Source organism: Chiloscyllium plagiosum, chromosome 13, assembly GCF_004010195.1.
Source record: "Chiloscyllium plagiosum isolate BGI_BamShark_2017 chromosome 13, ASM401019v2, whole genome shotgun sequence".
NCBI lineage: Eukaryota > Metazoa > Chordata > Chondrichthyes > Orectolobiformes > Hemiscylliidae > Chiloscyllium > Chiloscyllium plagiosum.
The window spans coordinates 84,288,652-84,302,251 of NC_057722.1; the positions used below are offsets into that span (position 1 = coordinate 84,288,652).

Below are 13,600 nucleotides of genomic sequence, written 5' to 3' on the forward strand. Positions count from 1 at the left end.
CTCCTTTTCCACCTATCCACTCCACCCTCTCCTCCCTGACCTATCACCTTCATCCCCTCCCCCATTCACCTATTGTACTCTATGCTACTTTCTCCCCACTCCCACCCTCCTCTAGCTTATCTCTCCACGCTTCAGGCTCTCTGCCTTTATTCCTGATGAAGGGCTTTTGCCTGAAATGTTGATTTCGCTGCTCCTTGGATGCTGTCTGAACTGCTGTGCTCTTCCAGCACCACTAATCCAGAATCTGGTTTCCAGCATCTGCAGTCATTGTTTTTACCTTGCAAAATATTAATACCTTGGCCATGCCCCCTGCTTCTATGTGTAAATCCTCTTTTTGGTCTTCATACAGACAGCCCTCCTTCTCTTTCTATCACTCTTACAATTTACATACTTATAGAAGACTTTGGGATACCCTTTATGTTGGCTGACTTTTCTCAAATTCCTCTTTGCTTCTCTGATATGCCTTTTCACCTCTCCTCTGAACCTTCTGTATTTCTCTTGGACCTCAATTGTATTTTCTGCCTTACACCAACCATAAACACACTTTTCTCTTTTTGATGTTGATTTCTATCTCCTTTGTCATCCAGTGAGCTCACTTCAGATATTTGTTTGTCCTACCTTTTCCATTTAAGGGAATATACCTCAACTGTACGTGAACCATCTCTTCTTTGAAGGTAGCCCATTGTTCAGGAATTGCTTTTCTCACCAACCCCTTGTTTCAGTCAATCCTTCTCAGCTCTGTTCTTGCCACATTGAAGTTAACTCTCTGCCAATGAGTTTCTCATTTTCCTCACTCTGGCTCATGTCATTCTCCACCAGGTGCTTGAACCTTATGACACAATGATCACTGTCTCCTAGATGGTCCCCCACTTGACCCATTTAACCCAGCTCACTTCCAAGGACCAAGAACCAATAATCCACCCTTCCTTGTTGAAATGGACACATACTGCTGTCAGAAACTTTCCTGAACGCAATCCAGGAACACTTGCTCCTTGCTGCCCCTTACTACCAGTATCCCAGTCTATATTTGGGTAATTTTAACTGTTCTATAATGTTGACATGACTGTAATTTCCCTGCAGATTTGTTCGTCTACATCCTTTCCATTTGTTGGTGGTCTATAGATTACTTGAGCAAGGAAACTATACCCTTTATATTTCTAGTTCTAGCCAAATTGATTTTGTCCTTGGCCCCTCTGAGATATCGTCTTTCTTTCTTTATTTAATGTCATGTGTACTCATGATGTGTTTGTTACAAATACAGTGAAAAGTGTTGTATAATGTTGTCACTCTCCGGCGCTATTTTAAAACACAGAAAATAAACCATGACGTACAATGTAAAGGTAGAAAATAAAGAGTGAATTACAAGTTCCACTTTACAGGCCTTCTTCTTAAGCGCTTCGCCATCAGCCTAGATCCAGGCTCTTCCACTCTGATACTGAGACCAACACCAGCACAAAGCCAGCCGTGAGTTCCTTTGCCACACTGCCGCCACTGGAACAGAGTCGACATTCTTTGGCGCTACCTTGCCTCCACCAATGTCTCTGTCAATCATGCTGGGCCAATCTTGGCAATGCAGCCACTGCTGATGCTGCTGAGTCCCATACTGGCCCCAGACTGCTTCCCTTTGCTGCTGTCTTAGGAACAAAACTCATCTGTGACACACTGGGCACCTTGATGCTGCCATTGCCAGTGATGCCAATATCGCTGCAGCCATGCTCTTCGCAAGAATGTAAGTAAAATTAAAAAGTAAAAAGACAAAAAAAAAGAAAAAATATAGCAGACAGAGCAGATGAGCTCTCAGTTCAAGAGCTTACTCTGCTGCCACCATCTTGAAATATAGATTTGGAATCTTTGAATCTGCAATGACCTCCTTAAACAACCTTGACCTCTGCTACCTCTCCTCCTTCCCTTTTTTTCTATCTTTTCTGAACAATATATTCAGGAATATTTAGCACCAGTGTTGCCCTTCCTTGAACCAGGTCTCTGTTATTACCACAACATATTTCCACATGGCAATCTGTATCTGTAATTCCGCAAACTTATGTATACTCTATGCATTCACACAAAATCTGATTTACACTCATTGCTTTCTCTCTGATTCCAATTTCACTGATTAATTTACTATTTTGTATGCCAGTGCTAACAGTATCTCAAAGTTTTTTGTGACTCCTGGTCTTCTCTAATATTCTCACTTGGCTCCCACATCGCTGTCAAGTTAGATTAAAGGCCTTGCAACAGCAATAGGAAAATGCTTTCAAGGAAATCAGTTCGAATTCTGTTCAGAAGCAACCCACCCAGATTGTGCAGGTGTCAGGTGTTGGTGGATTTGGCAGGGTAGACGTGGAGAAGTTATTTCACCTTTTGGGAGTACCCAGGACCAGGCGTCATAATTCTTAGAAAAGGGGTATCCCATTTAAGACAGAGACTCGGAGAAATTTCTTCTCTCAGATGGTAGTGAAACTTTGGAATTCTTTACCACAGAGGACTGTCGAGGCTAGTCATTTAACTGTATTCAAGGCTGTGATGGATGTTTAATCTGTAAAGGAATCAAAGATTATGGGGAAAAGGCAGGAAATTGGAACCGAGAGTTATCAGATCAGCCATGATCTTATTGAATGGCAGAGCAGACTCGATGGGCTGAAAGTCCTGCTTCTGCTCCATTGTCATAGAAGCATCAAAATCCAACAACAAAGAGAAAGGACCTTCAGAAAATGGAGTCTGAGCTGGTGTAAAGTTAGCACCTACCTATTCTAATCCCACTTTCTATTACTTGGGCCATATCCTTGTATGCCTAGACATTGCAAGTACACATCTGAATATGTCTTTAATGTTCTGAGGGTTTCTGCCTCTGCCATTCTTAAAGGCAGTGAATTCCAGATTTCCACCACCCTCTAGATGAAAAAACTTTCCTCACATCCCCTCGAAACCTCCTCTTAAATAAAATCAATTCCCCCAGTCATTAATCCCTCCATCAAAGGGGGAATTTTCTTTCTGTATTACTTGTCCATGCCTCTTATATCTCATGATCTTATAGTCAGAACCAGTTCCAGTGCCCCAGGAATCTTAAGCCCTCCTTCCTGCACCAACTTTCCAGCCACACATTCATCTGCCTTATCCTATTTCTATACTCACTTGCACATGGCATTGGCAGTAATCAGTAATCAGTCCTGCTTTCTAATTTTCTACCTAGCTTCCTAAATTTGAATTATGACACTACATTCCCCCTTCCTATCTAAATCATTGGTCGCAATGTGAACCACAGCCCCTTTCTGTTCATCCTCCCCCAGAAGAATGTCCTGCAGCCACTCTGTGACTCCTTGACAATGGCACCAGTGAGCCAATGTATAATCTTGGGGTTGAAACTTTATTGCTGGAACAGCACAGCAGGTCAGGCAGCATCCAGGGAACAGGAGATTCGACGTTTCTGGCACAATCTTGGGGTGACATTGACGTCCACAGAAACACTAATCTCTTTCCTTAACTAACAAATCCTGTATCACTATCACTCTTCCTTTCTTCTTCCTCATCTCCTGGACAGCTGAGCCATTTGTGATGCCACAATGAGTCTGTCTACAATACTTGAGGAACCAGGAACCTCAGTAGCTTCCAAACATAAATCCCAATTTGTAACTGGGACCCCAGAGGACTCCTGTGTTACCTGTCTGTTTCTCTTGGGCTGCCCAATGGTAACCCATTCCCTTTGTGCCTCCAGGCTTTTAAACTGCAATGTGACCTCTTCACTGCATGTCAGCATCATCATTGGCTGGTCCCTTGCAGATGAGGATGACTCTCTTCCATTCTCAGGACAAGTCTATAGGTGGTTGTGCAAACCAATGCAGCTTCCACAGACTCTACTACACTCAGGACAGAAGGTGATCATGGGAAGGAGTGGGTGAGGCATTAGCGTGACATTGTGTTCCGTATTCTGTTTTTGCCTGACTTCCGTTATTTCCTGACGGCAAGTCTCGATGCCTTCCCAGATGCGCCTTCTCCACTTTGGACAGACTTGGGCCAGTAATCCCCAGGTGTCTGTCGGAATGCCTCACTTGGCCAGTGAAGCCTGAAGCCTCACTTCCCCTGTCTACCTGGAGCTTGGTTGCTGTTTCGGAGCTGGGAATAGAGCATCTGCCTGGGAAGTTTAGTATCAGTCATGTGGATGACATGCCCAGCCCATCACAGCCAATCAAGGGTGGTCAGTGCCTCAGTGCTGAGGAGGTTGGCCTGGTCAAGGATGAGCGGATTCACAGGACATTGTGCAGGCAACGCTGGTGGGACTGGTCCATCTCCTTACAGCGCCTTGAGATGTCTGCTATAGACAGTACATGTCCTAGAGCCATATAGGAAGGTGGAAATCACACACCTCTGTAAACCAGGAGTTTTGTGTTGAATCTGACGTTGCTGTCTTAGAACACTCTTTTCCTCAGACACTGTGCACTGGAGACGGTGTTGGATCTCTTTATCAATAAGTGCTTTGGTCGGCAGGACACTCCCAAGGTATTGGAAGTGGCCAGTGTTCTCAAAGACCTCCCCGTGGACATTGATGGTTAGGGGTTCACTTAATAATGCCAGGCCACGTTAGTGGATCATGTGGATGTTCAGAGTGAGGCCCATGCCTTTGTAAAGGTGCTGATGATGGTCTGGAGGTCATCCTCTGACTTTGCACATACATAAGTATCATCTGGGTACTGCAACTCAATGATACTGATTGTGGTGACTTTGGTTTTGATTTGAAGGCGGGGGGAGGTTGAATAATTTCCTGCTGGTTCTGCAGGTTAGCCCCACTCCAGCGGAGAGCTTGTCAGCAGTGAGGTAAAGCATTGCAGCGAGGTAGATCGGGAACAGTGTTAGGACAATGACACAGCCGTGCTTGACACCGGTCCGAATGGGGAATGGGTCGGTGATGGAGCCATTTGTCATTACCACGACTTCCAAGTCATTGTGGAGCAGAACGGTGACTTGATGATGACAAACTTTGTGATGCAACTAAAGTGGAGAAGGACACTTCATGATGCTTCCTGGGTGATGGTGTCAAAGGCCTTTGTAAGGTCAAAGATGGCCTTGTACATGGGTAGGCTCTTTTCTCTGCCTTTCTCCAGCTGTCACATGGTGAAAATCATGATTTGGATGTAAACATAGGAGGTATAGTTAGTAAGTTTACTGATGACACCAAAATTGGAAGTGTAGTGGACAGCAAAGAAGGTTACGTCAGAGTACAAAAGGATCTTGATCAGTTGGGCCAACTGGCTGGGGAGTGGCAGATGGAGTTTAATTTAGATAAATATGAGGTGCTGCATTTTGGAAAAGCAAAACAGAGCAGGACTTACACACTTAATAGTAAGGTCCTAGGAAGTGTTGCTGAATAAAGAGACCTTGGAGTGCAGGTTCGTAGTTTCTTGAAGTAGAGTTGCAGGTGGGTAGGATAGTGAAGAAGGCAATTGATATGCTTTCCTTTATTGGTCAGAGCATTGAGTATAGGAGTTGGGAGGTCATATTGCGGCTGTACAGGACATTGGTTAGGCCACTTTTGGAATATTGCATGCAATTCAGGTCTCCATCCTTTCGGAAGGAAGTTGTGAAACTTGAAAGGGTTCAGAAAAGATTTACAAGGATGTTGCCAGGTTTGGAGGATTTGAGCTATAGGAAGTGGTTGAATAGGCTTGGGCTGTTTTCCCTGGACCATTGAAGGCTGAGGGGTGACCTTATAGAGGTTTATAAAATCATGAAGGGCATGGATAGGATAAATAGACAACGTCTTTTCTCTGGAATGGGGGAGTCCAGAACTAGAGGGCATAGGTTTAGGGTGAGAGGGGAAAGATATAAAAGTGACCTAAGGGGCAACTTTTTCACGCAGAAGGTGGTGCGTGTATGGAATGAACTGCCAGAAGAAGTGGTGAAGGCTGGTACAATTACAACATTTAAGAGGCATCTGGATGGATATATGAATAGAAAGGGTTTAGAGGGATATGAGCCAAGTACTGGCAAATGGGACTAGATTAGGTTAGGCTATCTGGTCGCCATGGACAAGTTGTACTGAAAGATCTGTTTCCGTGCTGTACATCTCTTTAACTATGACTCTATATCCATTGTGCCCCTCTGTGGCCAGAAGCCACACTACGATTCCAGGAGGAATACCTCAGCCACAGGGAGGACATGCTTGTGGAGAACCTTGCTGATGACTTTTCCAATGGTTGATAGTAGGTAGATTCCTACTATCATTACCACAGTTGGACTCATTCCCTTTTTTTTGAAAATACTCAGGACTGTAGCATCTTGGAGCTCTCCTGGGATACTCTCCTCCTTCCAGATAAGGTAGACAAGGGCGTGTAGGCTGCAGCAGGTAGTAGTAGCCAGTAATCTGATGGGACAGGAGCTGGCCAGGTTGGATTTGTCCTGCTTTTTGTGCACAGAACATATCTGGGTAATTTTTCACATTGTTGAGTAGATGCCAGTGTTGTAACTGGAACAGCTTGGCTAGGGAGCAGCAGGTTCTGGAGCACAAGTCTTCAGTACTATTGCCTATCATGTGAAATAAATCAAATTGGCTGAAGACTAATATCTGTGATGCTGGGGACTACTAGAAAAGGCCAAGATGGATCATTCACTCGGCATTTCTGCTGAAGATTGTTGTGAATGCTTCAACCTATCTTTTGCACTGATGTGCTGGGCTCTTCCATCATTGAGGATAGCAATATTTATGGAAAATCCTCCTCCTCCTCCTCCAGTGAGTTGTTTAGTTATCCACCACCATTCATGACTGGATGTGGCAGGACTGCAGAGCCTAGATCTGATCTGTTGATTGTGGGATTAGATTAGATTCCCTACAGTGTGGAAACAGGCCCTTCGGCCCAACAAGTCCACATGACCCTTCGAAGAGTAACCCACCCAGACCTATTTCCCTCTGATTAATGCACCTTACACTATGGGCAATTTAGTACGGCCAATTCACCTGACCCGCATATCTTTGGACTGTGGGAGGAACCCGGAGCACCCAGAGGAAACCCACGCAGACACAGGGAGAACGTGCAAACCCCACACAGACAGTCACCCGAGGCTGGAATCGAACCTGGGACCCTGGTGCTATGAGGCAGCAGTGCTAACCACTGAGCCACCATGCCACCCTATCAAAAATCCCTACAGTGTGGAAACAGGTTATTAGGCCCAACAAGTCTACACTGACCCTCCAAAGGGTATCCCACTCAAACCCATTCTCTTACACTATTACTGTACATTTCCCCTGACTAATGCACCTAGCCTACGCATCCCTGAACACTATAGGCAATTCACCTAACCTGCGCATCTTTGAATTGTGGGAGGAACTGGAGCACCCAGAGAAAACCCATGGAGACACCGTGCGAACATCCAAACTCCAAACAGACAGTCACCTCAGGCTGGAATTGAACCCGGGTCTCTGGCACTGTGAGGCAGCAGCGCTAACCACTGAGCCACTATGCTGCCCATAATGCTTAGCTCTGTCCATCACTTGATGCTTATATTGTTTGGCAGGCAAGTAGTCCTGTTTGGTGGCTTCACCAGGTTGACATCTCATCTTCAGGTATGCCTGGTGCTGCTCCTGGCATTCCCCCTGCACTCTCCATTGAACCAGGGTTGATTCTCTGGCTTGATAGTAATGGTTGAATGGGGGATATGTTAGGCATTGACGTTGCAGATTGTGATAGAGTACAATTCTGCTGCTATGAATGGCCCATAATGCCTCATGGAATCCCAGTCTTGAGTTGCTAGATCTGTTTAAAGTCTGTTGTATTAGCAACTAACACGATTGAAGATATTCCAGATGTGAAAGTGGGTCTTAGTTTCCATAAGGATTGTGCAATGGTCACTCTTATCAATACTCTTACCAATGGACAGATGAATCTGCAGCCGCATACTTCATCAGACTGATACAACCAAGTGGCTTGCAATGCTATTTCAGAGGGCAGTTAAGAGTCAGCCAGATTGCTCTTGTTCTGGAGTTACCTGTAGGGCAGACCAGGTGAGAATGGCAGAATTCCTTCCCTGAAGGGCATTGATGAACCAGATGGGCTTTCCCAACAATCAACAATGGACTCATGGGCTTTAGCAGATGCTCCCTTCCAGACATTTTTCATTGAATTCAAATTCTACCATCTGCTGTGGTGGGTTTCGAACCCAGGTCCTCAGATTATTAGCTGAGTTTATGAACTAATATTCTACTGGTAATACTACTAGGCTATTGCTTCCCCTTATTTTAATAAAATATGCTTTACCCCATTCCAAAGCCCTTTCTTGGAGACCTTCTTTCTCCTTTCCCATAATCAATTTAAAACGTGCAGTAATGTGGTCATTATTACAAAAGTGCTATCCCATTCTCACCTCAAACACCTGTTTGGCTTCGTTCCTCAGAATTAGGACCAGAAATGCACCCTCCCTTACAGGACCATTTACACGGTGATTCAGAAAGCTTTGCTGTATATATTTCAAGAAATATGCCCCTTCTATATTCTTTAGACTATGATTATCCCAATTAATATTTGAGTTGTTGAAATCCCCTCATATAATTACCTAATTATTGTTAGGAAGATTTATGGGATTCTTGGATTTATAAACAGAGGCATAGAGTATAAAAGCAAGGAATGATGCTATACCTCTACAAATCATTGGTCAAGCCACATTGGTTCAGAACAGTACTGTATGCAGTTCTGGTCACCTTGCTACAGGAAGGATGTGATAGCACTAGAGGAGGTATAATGAAGGGTCACCAGCATGTTGCCTGGGATGGAGAAATTAAGCTACACGGAGATATTGGATAAGTTTGGATTGTTTTCTTTAGAGCAGAGAAGACTGAGGGGACACTTGATTGAGGTGTATTAAGAATATGAGGGTGAATAGAGAGCAGCTGCTGGTTAAGGGGTCAATTACAAGAGGGCATGGTTCTAGGGTAAGGGGCAGGAGATTCAGAGGGGATTTGAGAAAAAAACCTTTTCACTCAGAGTGTGGTGGGAACCTGGAATACACTGCATGGGAAGGTATCTGAGGCCAGAAACCTTATAACCTTTAAAAAATATCTGGATGAGCACTTGAAATATAATAACACTGAAGAATATGAGACAGTGCTGGAAATTGGGATTAGTGCACCTTTAGTGTTAGTTATTTTTGGTGCAGACTCGAAGGACCTTTTCTTTGCTGTATGACATTTGGAGTAGTGTGTTCAGTTCTAGGAACCTTATTTAAGGAAGACTGTTCAAGCCCCTGAAGAGAGTGCAATGAAGGTTTACTGGAATACAGGTTTACTCTATCCCTTGATCTGATTTAGGCACATACTGCCTGAGCTGTGAGGGAGATGATGCTGTGGTTGTAATGTCCCTGATTTGATGATTTAGAAGTTTGAACTATCACTGTTGAGCCCTGGTTCCAAATCCTCCAATGTGAAGTAATTACCAAAGTAATTTCCATTCATAACAATACTGAAAAGTGAGTTTCAGTAATGGTGACCATGAAAACTATCATTGATTGTTTCCAAAACCCATATTGTTCATTAATATTCTTTTGAATTCTTCAGGTCAAATTTTGAAATTGTCAGTAACATAAATCATGAACCACACCAATATTTGTGGAATGCTACTTCCCAACAACTGATAATCCATTCACTCCTTTAATACCTGCTTTGGAGCAATTTTACTCCAATAGTCCACAAACCTTATTTTCTTTCTCTGCTGCCAAGGGGTCCATCATCCATGCTCCGAATCTGGTTCCCGAGGTTTTGATTGTCATGGGGAGGCTGATTTTCATCAACTTGCCACATGCTGGAAGAACAACCAATAAACACACACTTCAGTCTGACTAGATTAGATTCCCTACAGTGTGGAAACAGGCCCTTTGGCCCAACAAGACTACAAAACTAAAATAATTTCATATTCTCCTGAGTAGACCACACTGGAAAAAAAGTTCACACTCACCCAATTGGGCTAAATTAAAAGCTAATATTCCAATGCAATAGTAGTTAATCGTTGGAGCAGGCTCCCTACAGAGACAGTAGAGGGTTTTCATGTTGATTCATTCAATTGGAAATGAGAGCGATTTCTCGCAGGAAATTACATTTTGGGTTCCAGGATCTGAGTAATTGGACGTGTGACATGTGGAGATACAGCAAGTTCAGGAGGAATAGGGGACTTTGGATCAATGTTTCCCAAAGCTGTCTTTCACTGGGGTGGGGGGATGAGGGGGGGAACTTTCCTCTCTTCATGTCTGGGACTGTTGGAGACTCAGAGAAAGATGGATCAATTTGATTGTCAAAACCTCAATTATTATTGGATCATGTAATAGCAATTTACAATTCCTGGCCTTGTAATATTTGCATCGGTTACTGAGGTCAGTCGGATTCTGCCATTCCTATTCCTTCATACCAGACTCATCATAGTTTTAATCAGGATTGGAATCAAGAATCATGGGGATAAGGCAGAAAAGTGGAGTTGAAGATTATCAGATCAGCCATGATCTCATTGAATGGTGGCACAGATTTGATGGACTGAATGGCCTGCTTCAGCTCCTACATCTTCTGGTCATCAGTGTAGACGAAGGCAACATGAAAACCCATTTATCATTGCTTAAAAATAAATGAAGATTTGAGAAGGAAGCATATAAAACAATAAGCAGAAAAGCATGTCACTAGAATTGGAGTATACTTTCTCCAGTTCAGGAGGTAGCCTCATGTGCTGAGTGGTGACCCATCCCTGTGATTCAGGTGATTATGAAATGCCAGACTTAGCCTTCAAGACTATGGTCAGTTACACTTGCTAATCAATGAAAATTTCATCAGAGAAATGCTACTGTTGTAAATATTGGAAACTCACATAGTTTCTTCATGCAGTCATGCAGTCGACTTTCCAAGTTGAGAACTCTGTGCTGAAGCTCCTCATAGTCATAAGCTCCAATGTCCTGCTGGATCGCAGTCAGCACTATAGACAAATTCCTCACCTCATCTTTGAACTGATTGATCAGCTTGCTGTCCATTTTATATTGCTCCAGAACAGGGATCAATGGCAGCAATTCTTCCATCTTTTCTTTCAGCTCCTGAAAAATGTCACAAGTCAGGATTCCAGATTCAGCTTTTGTTTTTTCACAAAGAGTGAAAGATTCTATCCTACCTGGAAATGTTTTGTTAGGAGTGTCTTCCGGTCATCTTCAATCTGCCGAAATTTTCCCTTCAGTCCTTTCATTTGTGTTTCCATTTTTAACACGTACTGAAAGTCCCTTTGAGTCCTCAGATTCAAGACCTCAATAGACTGAGACATATTCTGCACCTTTAATCAAATGACAAATGAGAAGAAATTCACTCTAATGCAAACTTAATACAGGGTAGACTTTTTTTACAACTATGCTGCATGATCAGTAAGTTCTCATACTTAGTCAGTATGGGTGGAGGTTAGGAACAGCAAGGGAGCAGCTACCGCATTGGGGTTTTTCTACAGACCCTCTAATAGCAGTAGGGAAATTGAAGAACTCATAGGCTGGCAGATTTTGGAAGCGTATTCCATGCCCCCACCATTCTCTGGGTAAAGAACCTACCCCTGACATCCCCCCTATACCTTCCACCTTCACCTTAAATTTATGTCCCCTTGTAACACTCTATTGTACCCAGGGAAAAAGTCTCTGACTGTCTACTCTATCTATTCCCCTGATCATCTTATAAACCTCTATCAAGTCACACCTCATCCTTCGCCGTTCCAATGAGAAAAGGCCTAGCACGCTCAACCTATCATCGTACGACCTATTCTCCATTCCAGGCAACATCCTGGTAAATCTCCTCTGCATCCTCTCTAAAGCTTCCACATCTTCCCTAAAATGAGGCGACCAGAACTGCACACAGTACTCCAAATGTGGCCTTACCAAGGTCCTATACAGCTGCAACATCACCTCACGACTCTTGAATTCAATCCCTCTGCTAATGAACGCTAATACACCATAGGCCTTCTTACAAGCTCTATCCACCTGAGTGGCAACTCCCAAAGACCTATGAACATAGACCCCAAGATCCCTCTGCCCCTCCACCTTACTAAGAACCCTACCATTAACCCTGTATCCTGCATAGGGCTTATTCAATTAATGACAGTGCCTTGGGTAGTGTTGTGGAACAGAGGGACCTCGGGGTTCAGGTGTATAATCTTGGACGTTCACATCACATGTAGACAGGATGGTTAAAAAGGTGTTTGGCATGCTAGCCTCAACTGCTCAGTCCTTTGAGTGTAGGAGTTGGGACCTCATGTTGAGGTTGTACAGGACATTGGTGAGGCCTCGTCTGGAGTTTTGTATGGAGTTCTAGTCGCCCTGCTATAGGCAGGATGTTCGTAAACTGGAGAGGGTTCAGAAGAGATTTACCAGGATGTTGTCAGGTAAGCAAGTTTTGACTTCTAAAGGGAAGCTGGTTAAGCTGGGAGCACAGCAGGTTGAGAGGCGACCTTAATGAGGGGTATAGATAGAGTTAATAATAGTGGCCTTTTTCTCAGGATGGGGGATTTCAAGACTAGAGGATACATTTTGAAGGTGAGAGGAAAGAGAATTTAAAAAGACGTGAGGGGCAAATTGTTTACACAGAGGGTGGTTCATATGTGGAATGAACTTGCTGAGGAAGTGGTGGATGCGGGTGCAGTTACGACATTTTAAGGACATTTGGATAAGGACACGAATAGGATAGGGTTTGGAGGGATTTGGGCCAGGAGCAGGCCGGTGGGACTAGTTTAGATTGGGACTGCGTTCGGCGTGGACTGGTTGGATCGTAGGGTCTGTTTCATTGCTTTAACACTCTATTAGGGAAATTCAGTAGATGTAATATATGTAGGATTCCAACGAAGGCTACATAAATCATAAATCTTGATTCAGAGTGGGCACTTACTGGAGTAGCAGGGTAGTAGGAAATAATGACGCAGCCAAATCGATGTTAGGATCACTGCTCCTGATAATTCACACCCATTGATTTCGACCTGAGGTTTGTGAAAACAATTTCTAAATTTGCGGATGACGACAAATCGAATGGGCGAGTCAGTAGCAAGGACAATTACAGGGAGACATCAGTTCGGAGAATGGTTATGTAAAAAAAAAATGAGTTTCACCAGCAGCTAAGTGGAAGAAAAACAAACACATAAATCACAAGCATAAAAGTAGCAGCGTGGGTCAATACGATCATTAAAAACAACACTACAGTTTCTTCCTACGGATAAAGAATTGAAAGATTACACCAAGACGATATTAAGCTTTGCTTAAAGTACGATTGGAATACTGCAAAAACATCAGGTCAACATAGAAAACAAACAGTAATAAAAAACAATTTGAAAGGACAATAGAACGTCTGTATGGAGTTTGCACATTCTCCCTGTGTCTGCGTGGGTTTCCTCCGGGTGCTCCGGTTTCCTCCCACAGTCCAGGGATGTGCAGGTTAGGGTGGATTGGCCGTGCTAAATTGTCCCATAGTGCCCAGAGATGTGCAGGTTAGGGTGGATTGGCCGTGCTAAATTGTCCCATAGTGCCCAGAGATGTGCAGGTTAGGGTGGATTGGCCGTGCTAAATTGTCCCATAGTGCCCAGAGATGTGCAGGTTAGGGTGGATTGGCCGTGCTAAATTGTCCCATAGT

General features: G+C 43.8%; 1 protein-coding gene across 1 annotated transcript in view; it reads right to left on the reverse strand.

Moving 5' to 3' along the window:
- Positions 1–13,600, reverse strand: part of LOC122556254 (noelin-3-like) — a 62,384-nt gene that overhangs the window by 10,892 nt on the left and 37,892 nt on the right. The window contains exons 3-5 of the mRNA XM_043702885.1: positions 11,121–11,276; positions 10,827–11,046; positions 9,673–9,779 (exon numbers count right to left, since the gene is read on the reverse strand). Coding sequence (XP_043558820.1) covers positions 9,673–9,779; positions 10,827–11,046; positions 11,121–11,276 — 483 coding nt within the window. The remainder of the gene's footprint in view (positions 1–9,672; positions 9,780–10,826; positions 11,047–11,120; positions 11,277–13,600) is intronic.